The sequence below is a fragment of the Eurosta solidaginis genome, chromosome 3, assembly GCF_040869045.1.
Source record: "Eurosta solidaginis isolate ZX-2024a chromosome 3, ASM4086904v1, whole genome shotgun sequence".
NCBI lineage: Eukaryota > Metazoa > Arthropoda > Insecta > Diptera > Tephritidae > Eurosta > Eurosta solidaginis.
Window position 1 is genome coordinate 265,134,613 of NC_090321.1, and position 17,583 is coordinate 265,152,195.

Genomic DNA, 17,583 nt, shown 5'->3' on the forward strand with positions numbered 1-17,583 from the left:
TGGGTATAAAATGTTACTCCCACTCACCTTAAATTAATGGTAAACTTAAAGCACATTTGTGTATGTGGCGCTTTATTCGTACTCCAACTGCTCAAACGTGTCATACACAAATACAAATTAGTATCTATCCCACACAACGCGCCTCCTAACTTGGTCCTTCTCCTGCTATTAGTGAACACCATTCGTTATAACCGACGTGCGTTCGTAGGTGCGTCGATATTTATCATCCACATGCTTGAGATAATAGGTGCCAGGAAATAGCGCACTAACACTCCCACTCGGCGTATACGACGCCGCATGATTGTTCTTTTCGCGTACTTCCATCAGTTCGGAGAATACTTCAGGTGCTATTTTCTTACGTGTATTCAACATTGGCAAGACGTAATCCAATTTGGAAACGAATTGCTGGAAGACTTGTTTATCTTTTGTTACCAAAATTGAGTACATTGAAGCAGCCAAACCAGATCCATATGAAAAAACGCCAATACGTTTGCCTAAGAGCTCTTCGGGGGTATTACTGATTAGTAATGATACCAGACCAGAATATACCGATGGTGTGTACATATTACCCACTTGATTGGCCAGCAACAAGGATTTACGTGTTTTCCTTTCGAAAGTATCATTGAATTGTATCATAAAAGCTTTTTCAACATCACGATCGAAATATGTATTCGCTAGCGTAGCATCATTGAATCGTTCCAGGCCGGGATATTTGAGCGCACGTTTCGTACTTTTGCAGAGCAGGAAATCATTGAAGACTACACGCGCCATTGATTTTTGTACCAGCTTACAGAAGGGTGTGTGAAAGATTAGCGCATCAAGATTGTCCAAACCCACTTGTGCTGCATCTGGATATTTCTTTTCGAATTTTTTCCGATATAATTGATAACATGTATCCAGCGCTGAGAGATAGCATTGTATTGATAATTTACCGTCCACAGTAGGATATTCTGAACTCAGATCAGGTTTGTAGAAATCATATACATGCTCCATATGCGTAGCACGTAAGCCACGTTCAAAGATGAGTGATGCATTTGGTCCCACCAACATGGCTATGGCGCCAGCGCCACCTGTGGGACGCGCTGCACCTTTTGCATATACAGCAATATCGGCACACACCGCAAGCGCATAACGTCCATCCCAACTGGATGATTCAATCCAATTAACTGAGTTGAAGAGTGCTGCTGTACCACCATAGCAAGCGTTCGTTGTATCGATGCCTTCGATATCTGTGTTACCGGAATCGGCAAATAATTTCATTAGTACAGATTTAACTGATTTTGATTTGTCGATGATGGTTTCAGTGCCAACTTCAAGTCGTCCAATATCTTGGGGCCTGATTTGATTGCGTTCTATTAATCGCGAGACGACAGTAAGGCACAGTGAGGCGACATCTTCGCGATCAGAGCAGAAACCCATTTTCGATTGTCCCAAACCAATTGTGTATTTTCCAGCTGAAGCACCATCGAATTGTTCCAATTCTGTTTGATCCACGTACTGGGAAGGAAATACCACCTCAATTGCGCATATACCAACATTTTCCGGCCACATTTGTACAGAGGGAATGAATATTACAGGTGTGACTAAGGTATCGGATAGTAAATTGCAGATTTAAAGCTGATTCGTAAGTGGTTTTTTAGACTATGTTTTGACGAGGATTGACCTGAAAAATTTAAAAGAGAGCAGATATAAAACAAATTGTTCAAAAGATTTGAAAGAAAAAACTTGAAAATTGTTCATGAAGTCCATGTAGTAACCCATCACCCATCATCAGCAGTACTTTGATAACATGTGCTCACATCTCTCCTTAAATAGTAAGCACACTCAACGGGTGATTTTTCATTACTTTATTAAGTTAGGATGAGTGGTAGATACGCCGGTAGTGGAGGATCACTTAGACAAGATAAAAGCTCTTTGTGAGCCATACAAGATAACGGACATGTTAGCCATAACTGCTTAGTATAAACCTTATGCAACTGCAGCGGGAAGAGCTTTGGTGAGCCCAATAACTTCAACAAGCATGCCGTCCACAAAAACCTCGACGACAGACAGAAGCGCAGATTTCTGTAAAAACGAAAACGGCAACCTCTTAACCGATGTCTGGAGAAGACTAAGATTATGGAGGGAACACTTATCTGTGTTCCTAAATGGAGAGAGCGATGAAACGCCCAGGGAAAATGATGAGCCTGATCTCGCAATCAATGTTGAATTAATGTTCCCCCACACGTCTAAGTCGGCGGCGAGGAGTTGGTAAGGCGTATGCATCAAATTCTATGCAAAATATGATCGGACGAGTGCATGACCGACGATTGAAATCTTAGTGTTCTTTACCCAGTCCACAAGAAACTGGGAAGAGGATTTAATGATGAGATACATGCAGACATCAACATAGTAGATAATGCTCCGGCCTTATTTAATTACCAATTGGCGTCAGTAAGCCTAACGAAGAAGCGACTGAAGCGACTTGATGGACGGCCAAAACCATTTAAACGCTTAAACATCAATTAAGTAAGTGATGTCATCCACTCTCGGCATATGCGTAGCAGCGCTGTATAGAGGCCTATATGTACAGGCTAGCGGAACTCCAAGTTCCTTACAGTCCTTTATGCACTTTTCGGCTGTACCTATGCAATCATTTTTATCAGGAAAGAATGAAATCATGAACTATTCGCTCAGAAATACTAATTTTCACTTTACGTGGATGGGTCTAGATCGGCCACCGCAGTAGGATCTGGAGGCTTACAGTCATTTATGCACTTTTCGGCTATACCTATGCAATCATTTTTATCAGGAAACAATGAAATCATGAACTATTCGCTCAGAAATATTACTTTTCACTTTACGTGGATGGGTCTAGATCGGCCACCGCAGTAGGATCTGGAGGCTTTGCATTACTACATCTATAAGTCTTCCAGGTTCACCGAAAGTTTTTGGAAAATACTTCATGCTTTGTGAATAGGATAGCCAACTTCCCACTTGGGGGCAGCTACTTTGTAATTTTCTGGAACCCCGCCGAACTAGAATAAAATATTTCAACTCAACGAGACAGATATAATGATGCGCCCCTCATTGCATTTACACGAAAATCGGCTTCACTTCAACAAACCAAGTAATTTGAGTGAGGCAAGCATCTTGACCCAAGAAAAAGTAATATGTACAATAATTTTTAGGAGGTATTTTGATGTTACTTTGTGCGCACTTTCACCACTAGGTTTTGTCCACTACCAAAGGAAATAGAGAAGTAGCACAAAATCGCCTTTAAACTTGAAGCATATACAGAGGGGGCATCGGCCCATCGTTTTTTCATCCTTTCAAAATCAACCAAAGCCAGAAGATACTTTGAGTAGCTTCGATAAGCTACGCAGCCAATTAAAAACGACTTTAGATACCACAACGTTATTAGAGGAAAATATAGGGCTTCTTGAGACGAACATAATGACATGACAATTTGACAAATTTCTGATCTCAGATAAATAAGTTCCAACAAACACACCAAACACACGACTGCTTTAAGAAGAAACAAACAGAAAAATATTTGTTTCGGCTCTCAACATAAGCTTCACATTTAGGGATCTTTCGGAACTTTCTGTTCCTATGACAAGGCGGCAATAGAGTGTTTACAACCGTGGTGTACAAAGCCGGTAGAGCTTTGAATACAAACACAACCTTTTTTGTAGTAGTATGTGTTTATATGGAGATTATTTGAGTAAAACTTATGCATGGGATGTTTACTGCCTGAAGTACAAGCTAAAACTGACTGCTTGCTTTATTGAATCTCTGTCGCTGCGCTCCAACGACATGTAGGTGAAGGCCGAATAGTTTTCCAAAACTCTCGAGTGCACCACTAGCTCACAATACCGGTACCAAAAAATCAGTGTATTTCTTTTACAAAACTAGGGCCCGTATTAAGTGTTCGATCCGTGATCGAAACTCATTTTTAACACGCTTATATTAGCTTCACTTGTATACATGCTTGTTTGTAACGCTCTAGGCTAGGCGCGCAAAGAGTTAGACCCATCTAGCGGCAATTATTGAAGACTCGTGGCAACGGTTGAATAACAAGACGAGTTGTGCTTAATAGTGTAGACACGAACCTCTGTGCTACAACGTGTTTTTTAGTTTTTTAAACTATATTTATGTTATTTAAATCACAATAGCTCTGAAATGGTGGATCGGACTAGTGCCATATGCGAACTAGCCACATATAGTATTCGTTAGATCCATAACTTATTCATATTTTTAGAAACAGTTTGACAGTGGTTTTCAGTCACTAATCGTAACCGGTTTTTTTTTAAAGGCGGTTGCTATTTAGAATCCGCTTACTTTTTAAACACCGGTTACGTCTAAAACCCCGTTTATTTTTGAAGAACCGGTTCCTTCTAAAAATCACTTACTTTCTAAAAACCCACTACCTTCCGTTTATCTTTTAAAAAAGGTGCTATTTTTATGTACCGGTTACATTTTAAAAACCGGTTACCTTTTAAAAGCCAGTTAACTTGTAAAATTATGTTTTTAAATCGACAACTTTTCTAAACCGGTAACTTTTCCAGAACCGGATAGTATTGTAAAAATGATAATTTCTTCTTAATGGGATTCTATGTATGTAAAAACACATTACTTTTCAAAACCGGTTGCATTTGTGGATCCGACACTCCATTTTTGTTCACTATCGGTTACTTTTTTGACCGCGGCTACTACCGCAATAGAGTCGCGAAATTATTACGAAATTCCAAAAAGATCATGAAAACCATTGTCCGACAGAACCAAGTAATGGCCCGACCACCTCAGTAAAAACGCCTACACGGAATTTTTGGGGCGTTCGAATAAACGAAACCTCGAATTGAGAACCAGCGTATCAAGCGTCTGATTATGCAGTTCTAGCCAAATGAACCGTCCTTTTTTGTATGCAAATATGAGCTAACGGTACCTGAATTTTGCTTGCACCGAAGGTAAAACCGTGAATATTAATATTTGACAACGTCTTAAAATATGTCTCAACTTAAAACATATGTTGTTTATTCGAGAACTTGTGCTAATAATAATAAAGTTAATGAAGAACAAGTAAGGAAGGCTAAGTTCGGGTGTAACCGAACATTACATACTCAGCTGAGAGCTTTGGAGACAAAATAAGGGAAAATCACCACTTAGCAAAATGAAGCTAGGGTAACCCTGGAATGTGTTTGTATGACATGGGTTTCAAATGGAAGGTATTAAAGAGTATTTTAAAAGAGAGTGGGCCATAGTTCTATAGGTGGACGCCATTTCGGGATATCGCCATAAAGGTGGACCAGGGGTGACTCTAGAATGTGTTTGTACGATATGGGTATCAAATTAAAAGTATTAATGAGGGTTTTAAAAGGGAGTAGCCCTTAGTTGTATATGTGAAAGCGTTTTCGAGATATCGACCAAAAAGTGGACCAGGGTGATCCAGAAAATCTTCTGTCGGATACCGCTAATTTATTTATATATGTAATACCACGAACAGTATTTCTGCCAAGATTCCAAGGGCTTTTGATTTCGCCCTGTAGAACTTTTTCTTTTTCTTTTACATAATATGGTAGGTGTCACACCCATTTTACAAAGTTTTTTCTAAAGTTATATTTTGCGTCAATAAACCAATCTAATTACCATGTTTCATCTCTTTTTTCATATTTGGTACAGAATTATGGCATTTTTTTCATTTATCGTAATTTTCGATATCGGAAAAGTTGGCGTGGTCATAGTCGGATTTCGGCCATTTTTTATACCAATACAAAGTGAGTTCAGATAAGTACGTGAACTAAGTTTAGTTAAGATATATCGTTTTTTGCGCAAGTTATCGTGTTAACGGCCGAGCGGAAGGACAGACGTCGACTGTTTATAAAAACTGCGTTTGGCTTCAACCGATTTCGCCCATTTTCACAGAAAACAGTTATGGTCATAGAATCTATGTTCCTACCAAATTTCACAAGGATTGGTAAATTTTTGTTCGACTTATGGCATTAAGTGTTCTAGACGAATTAAATGAAAAAGGGCGGAGTTACGCCCATTTTGAAATTTTCTTTTATCTTTGTATTTTGTTCCACCATATAATTGCTGGGATCGAATGTTGACATAGTTTACTTTTATACTGTAAGGATATTACATTTTTTGTTAAAATTTGACTTAAAAAAAATTTTTTTTTAAAGTGGGCGTGTTCGTCATCCGATTTCGCTAATTTTTATTTAGCACACATATAGTAATAGGAGTAACGTGCCTATCAAATTTCATCATGATATCTTCAACGACTGCCAAATTACAGCTTGCAAAACTTTTAAATTACCTTCTTTTAAAAGTGGGCGGTGCCACGCCCATTGTCCAAAATTTTACTAATTTTCTATTCTGCGTCATAAGCTCAACTCACCTACCAAGTTTCATCGCTTTATCCGTCTTTGGTAATGAATTATCGCACTTTTTCGGTTTTTCGAAATTTTCGATATCGAAAGTGGGCGTGGTTGTAGTCCGATTTCGTTCATTTTAAATAGCGATCTGAGATGAGCGCCCAGGAACCTACATACCAAATTTCATCAAGATACCTCGAAATTTACTCAAGTTATCGTGTTTACAGACGGACGGACATGGCTAAATGAATTTCTTTTTTCGCCCCGATATTTTGATATATAGAAGTCTATATCTATCTCGATTAGTTTATGCCGTTACGGATTACCGTTATGCGAACAAAGTCAATATACTCTGTGAGCTCTGCTCAGCTGAGTATAAAAACAAATAAGAAGTTCTAGTGAACAAATATATTTTTTTCGGCTGATAAGAAATCACGCGGTATGGTACTCTTCCCCGAAAAAGTAAATCATTACTCTTAAAAATGTGTGCAGCACCCTTGACCAATGAAATGATCGCAATTTATGATATCGACTTAGTTCTTGGCTTTTGTGTAATTTTTTTAATAACGAAGCAATGCTACGTAAACAAACGCTAATGAATCAAAATTTTTAAGCCGAATTTCAAAAGCAACGAAAATCTGCAATTCGTTTTAATATTGTAACGAATTTACTGAAATTCCGCTTCTTCCAAATCTTCTACTAACGTTCGAAACTGTTCTAAACTGTTGAATAAATAACACCACTATTCGATAATGCAAAATGACCTTTTATAGTGAAGTGTGAAAAATAAAAATCTATATATATGAAAAGAAAGGCTAAAATGTGTGTTAGTTGGTCGCCGGTGTTTGAAGAGATGCGTCGGTCGATTTTGTTCAAACTTTCACACAAATTGCGTAAACCTCACGCGGTGGTTACTACATAGATTTGGTTGCGATCGACAAGGTCTCAAGATATAGGCCGAAACGTGGACCTACCCCTAGAATGTGTTTATAGAATATGGATAACAAATGAAAGCTATTGACGAGTGCTTTAGTAGAGGGTAATTTTCATACCCCTGGGTGACTAGGGTCTCGAGATATAGGTCAAAGCGTGGGCCAGTGAATGCCTAGACAGTGTTTATACAATATGGATATCAAATGAAAGCTGTTGATGAGTGCTTTAGTACAGAGTAATATATTATCCACAGACGGACTGGGACTGGGATTAGGACTAGGGCTGGGACTGAGACTCGGAGCGGGACTGGGACTGGGACTGGAATAAAATACATACCACCCTCTGGGACAGGCAATAAGTGATGCAGAGCAATGAGAAGAAATTGAGGGAAGAGAAAAGAGAGGAGATTGAGAAAGAGATAGAATGAGACGAAGATGGAGATAGATGAAGCGAAAAAAACGGAGGGAGGAGTGAATAAAAGGATTAGGAAAAAGTGAAGGGGGGGAGGCAGAGTCAGACGGAAAAATCTTATTAAAATGTATGCAGATAGGCCAAATTTAGGGCAGAACAACGTCTGCCGGCCCTTCTAGTTTTAAATAAAAACTTATAATATTGAAACCTATTCATGTTAGGCTTCATATCGGGTTACTTGGTTAATAAGTGATAATTTTACACAACACATACAAATACTCAAGAGCAAAATAATCCTTAACCAGTTAAGTAGATAACTAAGCTGAAGTTTATAACAAATTATTTGGCAAAGTGTTGCATAGCTTCGTGTTTGAACCGGATTGTGTTTTACAAACCACTAATCGCTATTGGTAGATTATTCCAAACATAGATGAATGGATTTGCGACTCTTTAATTCGAGAAAGCGCTGTCTGAATATGGGGATTTTTGTCATACATTTCGGCGATTTTATAGTTTCAATCATTTAATAATATGATAGTCGAAAAATGTTAATTTCTTTAAACTTATTTTACAATAATACGACTAGTTAGAGTTAAATATAAACAAATATAAATTAAATTAATTAGTCAAATATTGTAACGCATTTAACTCACAGTGAAAACCAAATAATCTTTTGAAATTTGAGTAAGTCGGACCTAGGATATAATAGTTAACATCATGTAGGGGATGGGGCTTATCTTACATGTCTGACGTTCCAGGTTCTGTGATCAAAATGCACTGGTTGCATCGGGATTTCATATTTAAAAAACCTGTTTTTAGTGATAACTTTTGAATAGAAAATAATATTTACCCTCCGCCTTCGAACTAATAATATTTACACTAAAACAAGAATTTCTATCCTTTTTCCCCATAATTTTTGAACGCATTTCTACAGTTATAGGTAAAACTGAAGTTTACCGAAAGTTTTGGCCCGTTTTTCGTTTTAGCTGGCAGATTTTTTGTTTTGGCACCCGCTTCAGCTGGCGCGAGGTATTTATCTGTGATTGTTGCCAGCACAAATTTGAGATAAATCCCTCGTGAGAGCGAAAAAAATGAGGCGTAAACAAATGTTTCGTATCAAGTCATCTATGATTCCAAAGGCGAACTGTGAAAACAAACTTCTGTCCCTCGGTAACGCAAGTATATTTCATGCTACAGATAGCGAAAAAAGAAGCGGAAAAGATGGGCTTGATGGTGAGTAAGGAAAAGGCGAAATACCTGTTGTCGTTCAATAGAGAATCAGCGCATTTGCGCTTTGGCAACCACGCCCCTGTTGGCAGTCATAATTTCGAAATGTTAAAGGGCTTCGTTTATTCGGGAATCGGCATTAATACAGACAACAACACCCGCTTTGAAATCCAGGGAAGAATCATTCCTGCCAACAAATGCTATTTTGGACAGAATTGGAAAGTAAAGTTCTGTCTCGGCACGCGAAGATCATGCTCTAAACGTCACTTATCTTAGTCGTCCTGCTTATAGTACCAAAGAAATTGGCCATGATACCATCAGAGGAGGCAGCTCTGGAAATGTTCGATAGAAATGTTTTTCGAAACCGAAGTAGATCTAATGATAATGTGTTCCATGTGTTCCAAACATAAGCCAAATCGGACTACAAATATGAAGTTTTTGAATATATCGATCCATGCGCCACCTGGAGACCAATTTTTTCATATGTCGCTTTCTATTCATGTATATAATATGTGTTCCAAATATGAGCCAAATCGAACCACAAATACGTTTTTTTGAATATCTCGATCCATGCGCCACCTAGCGGAGTTTTTTCTTTTCATTTTCACTGTCATCGCGTTTTGAACTATATTCCAAGTTTCCAGCTTGTAGCTTTACTTAAATATCAATTACAAAATTCGTAAACAACGCTACACAGAGTCAAGCTAAATAAGAATCCAGAAAATCGATCACTGCACCTCATGACAGCTCGGCAGACGGCGAAGCGACTGACGCGTCTTGTTGGACGGCAATAACCGTTTAAACAGTTTTAGTAAGTAATAAAGAGCATTCAGTTTTCGAGAAAAAAAATATAGCGGAATTTAAACGAACGAAATTAAAAAAATATATTAAAACAAAACTATTAAACGAGGACTTCATCACTGACCGTACTTATAACGGGAGTAGTTTAAAATTTTAATATTTACATGATTCAATAGTTAAACTTTAAATAACTTATGCTGCCATAATATTGCACAACACTGTTTATTCTCAATTACATGTACAAAACCTTAATTATATCAAAATAATTTATAAAACAAACACAAATAATTTTACTTCGACATATTTTATGCTTTTTTGTTAAAACTTGAAACTGAAAACGTAAATAATTTTAAGTCATTTCTTCATGATCTGCTACGCACATACAAGACGGAATACTCACAACGAAATATTTAACACACGCACAACTTTCACCTGTTCGAAAGACGATTTTTTTGTACGAATTTAACATACAAACCATAAAAATATCCGAATGCCAGCGCTAAATCTTAACTGTTATTGTTGTTGTTTATTTTTCAGTGTTCAAAACACACCAAAGCAAAGAAAAACCAGACGGTGCAAAGTGAAATGAAAAACTGAAATTTAAAAACTTTGGGAATACCACTTGAGCATACAAAAGTCAAAAGCGTTATGCGCGCCAAGCGATACCCGATATACTTAATAAAGAAGAAGAGCCATTAGCCGGCGATTAAGCAAAATACAAAGTTCGTCAGTGGAGCGACAACGAATCAAAAGCCAACGCCGTCAATGCCAAGAGCCTAACGGTCAACGGAGGGAGAGTTTGTTGCTATTGCAGGTAGTCTCGCCCCGCTAACATACTAAAACATGAATGAATATTTATTTTAAGGTAGAGAGGAACAACAAGAAGATTACAATGTAAATCAAAAAAATAACAACAACATAAACAAGTAAGGGCGGGACTGTCTTCGACTGTGGCGATGGTCTCATACCTTTAATGAATGGAGCTAAACAATCATCTGATGAAACTTCAAAAACTTATAAAATCGGAACAATTCGCTGTAGAGGACATATTTTATATATTTGACCAATCTGGTTGATTTTTTTCAAACAAATTTGTTTCTTAAGCATTTCATTTCTACTCCCCACAATCGTGGCAGCAAACGAGGATACAATGGTAACTCCTTCTGATGGCGAAGGGTGCTTCGATATATAGAAGTTAAACACAACCGGGGATGGAACACCACTCCGTGGCACCCCTTATTTAATTTTTTGGGTTTAGATGTTACAAGCTATCTGTTGCATTGGCTTAAGTCCCTTATTTTTGGAGTATAGTATTTGTCTCCATATACCCTCTAGATCACTTCGAAATTGGGATATGTTTTATATTGATTGCGCCCGGACCCTCTATGCCTCTAACGCTCCCATTTTTAGAGCACTGAGGGAGTTCAATACTATCTCAAATTCTTTGGCCATTGACTTTTCTTTGCCAAAGACCACCTTCAAATCTTTGTTAAATGTAATAATTTTTTGATTGTATTGCTAAGGTCTGTATTTTTAAGTACAAACTCAAGAAGTCTGTAAGAACATTAGACTATTTTTGAAATTAAATTAAATAAATAAATAAATAAAAATAAATAAATAAATATATGAAAATGCGTTTCTTTGAAGTAATGAATTCGGCAGATCGCTCGAGCGAGATGAGTATGGGTAGGTGTTGGATGCCAATGATACCATCTGTCAGCTGCCAGTTCACGCAGTTAGCAAGTCTAGCGCTTATAATGAAGATGTCTGGCGAACTATGACAGCTTCTTACCATACGCGTGGGGGTGTCTCCGTTTATCGTGCAGAGGGCCGCTCAAGTATCTAACCCCTGCTGTCTGCTCGTAAATCAGAATGTCATAGATCGTGGTGGGCATTGAACTCGCCCACAAAAATACGATTTTCACCAGTGAGTAGTGTGTCAGGGCAGTATCCACTGGGACAGCAGGTAACAGGAGGGAGATGTTGATAATATCTATATTTGCATCACTTGACTGTACAGATGTACCTTGACATTCCAGAACTCTGTCCCTGCGGTCAATGCCGCGATTAAATGGATTATATCTTCTTCCCATTTCTCCTCTCACGATCTTTTCTCCAGAGCAGGTCTGCAAAGCAGATCTTGCCGTAAGATTAGGCTCTTGGATCGCAGCAATACGGATATTGCGCCGCTTCATAAAGTCGACTATCTCCGGTTGCTAAGGCGCAGACCACGGGACGCCGTTAGGCGTGAGCAGCAAGGTGCCACAAAAGATTTGTAAGAGTGACGGGGTCGACGAATTTTGGGATCTAGACCAAAATACTCAGTGTGATGCAATCATTCTTTGCACGTGACTCACTGGCAAGAGTGTGACCGACCTAAAAATATTCGTAGCTGGCACACGCAAGCAAATCTATTTCTCTGGACCGGGATTAGGTTCCGTTTTGGGCTCAATACCTTCCCGGAGCAGGAGAATGTGAAGTAGTCACGCTGCAAGGATCTACTGGGAGGATGACAATTTAAGGGAGGGCTGCAGCAAATTAAATGGGGTTATACTGAAATTACAGTCCTTGTTCGGGAAAAATTCCCAGTCGCTCAGGTAAATACAAGCGGCCACTGTGGATCGACTCGTCATCCTGATCATTTCCGTATACTTATTTGTTGGTTTTGTTGTGATATCATCTCCTATAAGGACTTACAATTTTCGAGAATCGGAAGAAACCTATACCATTTCATTTTCATGAAGGGTGTAAAAGCTATAATAATTTAAAACATTCAATCGAAATACATAAATACTGTTCAAACGTGCTACTAATGAGGCTCTTCTGTGTTGGTAACAATAATTTTTTATTGCTGCTAACCAGGGGCGTAGCCAGAAAAATGCTGTGGGGGGTTAAAAAAAATGTTTTTTTTTTTCAGTTAAATAAATAAAAAAATGTTGTCTTTAGCTTTAACATTAAAGTACGTGTATTTAGAATATTATATGAAAAAGGTTACATTAAAAACTCAAGCGCATGCGTCGGCTTTTCTTTGCCATTTCATCTAAAACTTCATCAACGGTAACAATTTGATCACGGTGCATGCTTAGTGATGCACAGCCATTCAATCGATTTTCACTCATCGTATTTCTCAAACAGTTTTTAATCAGCCTAAGAGTTGAAAAAGATTTCTCGTTCGTTGCCGTTGTTACTGGAAGCGTACACAAGATTTTCAACAACATGTGAACATTAGGGAAAGCCACAGAATCGCATTCCTGTAATATTAATCATAGATAAATTGATAAAAAAACACCGAAGTACCTTCTTCAGGAATAAGTAGAATTCATGCCTTTTGAGCCTATGCATGAGGTCTTACGTATACGTATATAAAATTCAAAAGAAAGAAACTGATCGAATAGAAAAAATTTTATTTAAAAAAGTCATATCTACATGGAAAAAACACTAATGTGTTTTTTACATTTTAAAATGTGAAAAACACATTATTTTTTCATTTATCAAATAATTTGAATTTTACATTTTTGAAATATGTTTTTGACATAAAAATAGATATTACATTATAATAATGTGTTTTCCTTATGGAAAATAATGTCAAATTTGCATTATATTTCAAAATAGGAAATGTGTACTACAAAAAAATGCTGTAAATTTAACATTATTTAAATTTAAAATTTGCATCGAAAAGATGCTAGATTTACAGGAAAAATAATGTAAACTTTGCATTTTTTTTCAATGTAAATTTCACATTCAAAATAATTTGAAGTTTACATGAAAAAATAAACTGAATATTACATTTTTTTAAATGTAAAAAACACATTAGTGTTTTTTCCGTGTATCCCTGGACTGTGTTGTTAATGTACCAACTTACCTCCAATAAATCGTGAGCATTCCAACTTTTTTCTGATTTTTGGGCATAAAGATATTTCAGAAGGCCTTGCCAAAGTTTTATTTCAGACATGCCAATATTTTCATTACCACGACAATGCAAAACTTTTGCATATCGAGAAATTAAATTTTTTGCTTGAACGTCGTTGACATCATTTGAAAGCAATGCGTCAAAAGACATCAGAAGTTCTTTGTGGTTCAAAAATTTTGTAATTCCAAATTCTGGATTGCTGAGTCTAGAAATGGGATACAAATTTGTATACGGTAGTGATCCTCCGCGTTTGTTTGAGCACTTTTTCTAGGCAAAATAATAGGGATTTCATTAGAAGAGCATACTACTTCAACTGTCTGGTACATATTCTTGAACTTCTCGCCAGCTGATCTACGCATATCTTTGAGCTCTTCGTGTACTAAATCGCAAAGTCGTATGGCTTTTTTCATATCGATTTTCTTTTCTTGAAACTGCTGATTCAACGGCAGAGTAACAAAATCGCGGTGCTGACAACAATTGAAGTTTGAAATTCTGCAGATTTTATAGCTTTCAATTGCAGAATTATTATGAAACAGAATATGATTAAAATATAAGTGTTCACTTCGTACATACATATGCTTGCATATTAAAAATATAATATCACCAACAAAGTAAATACGTAGCAGAATTATAAAGAAATTTATTAATATAGACATAAAAACGTCAAATATTTGAATTGTAACGACCTAAAAAATCAAATTATCCTGAGGCAAGGGGGGGGGGGGGGGGGGGGTTTAACCCCCAAACCCCCTCCCGGCCTGTCGCTACGCCCCTGCTGCTAACGAAACTACCAACTTCGTATTCTAGCGGTAACGTGGACTGAAATGCGGTGTGGTGGTACTGCTGGATAGGTAGCCACAAATGCGCCTGAATGCCAGCTACTGCACAATTTTATCATGTAGTCTGGGTACCGTGAGCAACTCGGGTGCAAAATGCAGAGACCACATGGGCAAATTCGATTTAATATTCGGAGAATTTACATTTTTTCAATCATTTGAACATTTGTTTATGTTATGTTCGCTGGGATGCATGTAAACAAGTGGATATGTAAGCAAAGTAAGTAAAACGAAATCAAGTGTTAAACTTTCTCTGCTGCATTGTGCGTAATGAGTGGCTGCTTGAGATCGAACGATCAATTTTTGAGAAAACATTCCATGATCTTACAGATGACCAGCTACTACATAACTGTGCGTAAGCGGCAGTTTACAAGTTGATGAGCAAGTGAGTCTTGCATAATTTAAAAAAAAATTAAGATAAATCGGGCAGTCACTTTCAAAGAGACAATCAGTCGATATTTGCCGTTTATTTAATATCAAAAATCATCAACATTTATTATGTTTATAATCATATAGGTCGTTTTTGATACAAACTTTAAATAAGGGCATTTTTGAAAAATTTTCTGAGATTGGGTGCTGTCGAAATGGCAGCCGACATAGCGCTATATCCCAACAATCCAACAATAACAATAATAAACAAGACATAAAGTGATCCTCATTTGGAAACTTTTGGCGAAAATTTTTCGAAGTCTAATTGTTTGGATACATTCCGACTAACCTTGCCATATGGGTTAAATTGAAAATGGAAATTTAAAACAATTTTTGGGGGAGTGATACTTTTTTTGTTGCGCAGACTTGAAAGCAAAGATATGGAATTAAGCCGCTGGGCTCCCCAACTTCACCGCAAACCTGCGGCTTGTTAACCATCAGCGTGGCTTTCGAAAATTATGTACACAACATCGCCATCACACTAATTGCCATTACTACTGAAATAAAGTTCGGATTGAACCAAAAAGCCCACCACTCATAATGGTGCTAAACGGGCTTCCTTCGGAGAAATACCAAGGGTGCTTCCAGTCATGAGAGCAACGTTGGAATTGTGTAGAGTTAGAGGGAGTCTTTTATGAAGGTCGATAGTAAAATTTTTCCTAAAACGTCATTTACTTGTTTTTTATTGACAATTTCCCGAAACTTACTTGCCAAACCTCGTATCTCCTGCATGTAATAAGTCTCCACATTTCACCAACCATCAAGTGTAATTTGGAACCCGCGCCTCTAATACCTATGTCTCTTTCATGCAACCCAATCTAAACCGAAAGTTTCTTTGGGCTGCCATTAAAGTATATCGATGGAAATTTGTGATTGGTCGCACCATTTGATGGGACGAACCACTGCTACAAGAAGAAGAAGAATGGCAAAGAATATGGTATTGTACCAAAGAGGATAAATAAATAAGAGTCACCCGAGTGGCGAGTAACTCGCTGGAAATCAAAAAAAATTATGTCTAATACTATGTACAAACACACACCAAATTGGCAATTTATACCATTTGGGCAATTTATTACGCAATTTATCATATAATAAATTGTAATAATAAATTGCCAATTTAAAAAAGATTGCGTAATAAATTTTTTCAAACTGCAAATGCAACCTTGTAAAGTGTGTTTATTGAGTAGATTTAAACGAGTTACGCATGGCTGAACTATATGGTTGGCTTATTTCATCAGCTGATATTATTTTTTTCATTTCACTGGAGTAGGGATTGTCAAAAGAGGATGGCAAACTCAAAATGAAACCAAAACATTGAACACATTTTCTTACAACTCACAAAAATTTCAAAGTTTTATATTTTCATTTCATTCCATTCGCCTAATACCAACACGCACATTTTGACAGTCTCAACAAAGTGATGTTGTTATTGTAGAGATAAGCCAGCAAGCTATCAAATTACTATTGTGTAAGCTAAATTGAGTTGTATGAACACCGCTCAATTTAAATCGAAATTGCCTCAATTTATTTTTCGGTTTGAACATAGTATAATGTTTTCTGTGAGGGATATTTTTAATTGTCTCGCATTTATCCACGCCGTGTAGGCACCTTATGCAAATGTGATTTTTGGAAAGAGAATTAATTAATTAATTAAATACAGTCGGACAAATAAACACAAATACCCCACGAAATGTATAGAAGACATTTATCCACATCTCTCAAAAAAAAAAAAACCTACGATTATCCTAACCAAAAACATTACGCAAAGTAACGAGTGACGTCTCTTATTATATATATCCCCTTTGATTGCAGTTTTGTAAACTTTTTGAACTCATAAAAAATAAATTTTATATTTAATTTTTGGTATAAATGCATTTGGTCTAAAAAACGTGGAACATTTTCTAAGTTTACTACGTTTCCTAGACTGAGAGAATTCCGTTAATATATTTTTAAATTAATTTATTTTAATAATTATTATTTTGATTTATTTTCTTTTTCCGGCTTAAGGTCCCTGGTGAATAAAACCACAAGGTTTCGTTTTTTAACCGATATATTTTGGTTACTCAACGGTAACCGTCTTCAGGGCGACTGTTGACAAATATGTATAAAACATTAGCAAATTAACAAAAAAAAATTTCTAAATATTTTTCAAAAAAAAAATTTTTTTTGAGTCATGGCCCACTGCAGCGGCTGCGCACCGAATTTCAATAAAACAGAAATTCTCAAACAGGAACAACAATACACAAAGCGCCTTAAAGCCTTCCGCGATTTACAACCGGATTGACTGAATTTTTGTATGTGTGCGTGTCGGGTATTTGACGCTTGCCCCGCGACTATCAAATAAAAAGCCATCAATCGACATTTGCATTGAGAAACCGTAGCGTTCGGACGTGAATATGTCGTCATCGGATGATGACTTTTTTTTACTTGCAACTGCAGCAGTTTTAGTAAATAATAAAAAAATTTTATTAAATAATAATAAAAGCTTTACATTCGATAAAGCTGGTAAACATTGATAATTTTCAATAAATTTTAATATGAATTGCTGTTCTTCCGCGCACTTGTTCATTTTGAATGTCGACACAAACTAAATACAACACTGCGTTTTGTCAATCACACCCCGCGACTATCAAATAAGCTAGCGTCAAATGAAAAAATCAAAAATTTTTGATTTTCA

The 17,583-nt window shown here is 37.0% G+C and overlaps 1 protein-coding gene across 6 annotated transcripts in view; it reads right to left on the reverse strand.

Annotated features, from left to right (window-relative positions):
• The window catches only part of Hmgs (hydroxymethylglutaryl-CoA synthase), a 43,920-nt gene that overhangs the window by 4,329 nt on the left and 22,008 nt on the right, over positions 1-17,583 (reverse strand). For 2 of the 6 annotated variants that reach the window (XM_067776294.1, XM_067776296.1), the window contains exon 2: positions 28-1,663. In XM_067776294.1, coding sequence (XP_067632395.1) covers positions 169-1,551 — 1,383 coding nt within the window. In that variant the 5' untranslated portion in view covers positions 1,552-1,663 and the 3' untranslated portion in view covers positions 28-168. Of the gene's footprint in view, positions 1-27; positions 1,664-10,131; positions 10,390-17,583 lie in introns of those variants that run through there. The other 4 variants (XM_067776298.1, XM_067776297.1, XM_067776299.1 and 1 more) reach the window with 4 other exon arrangements.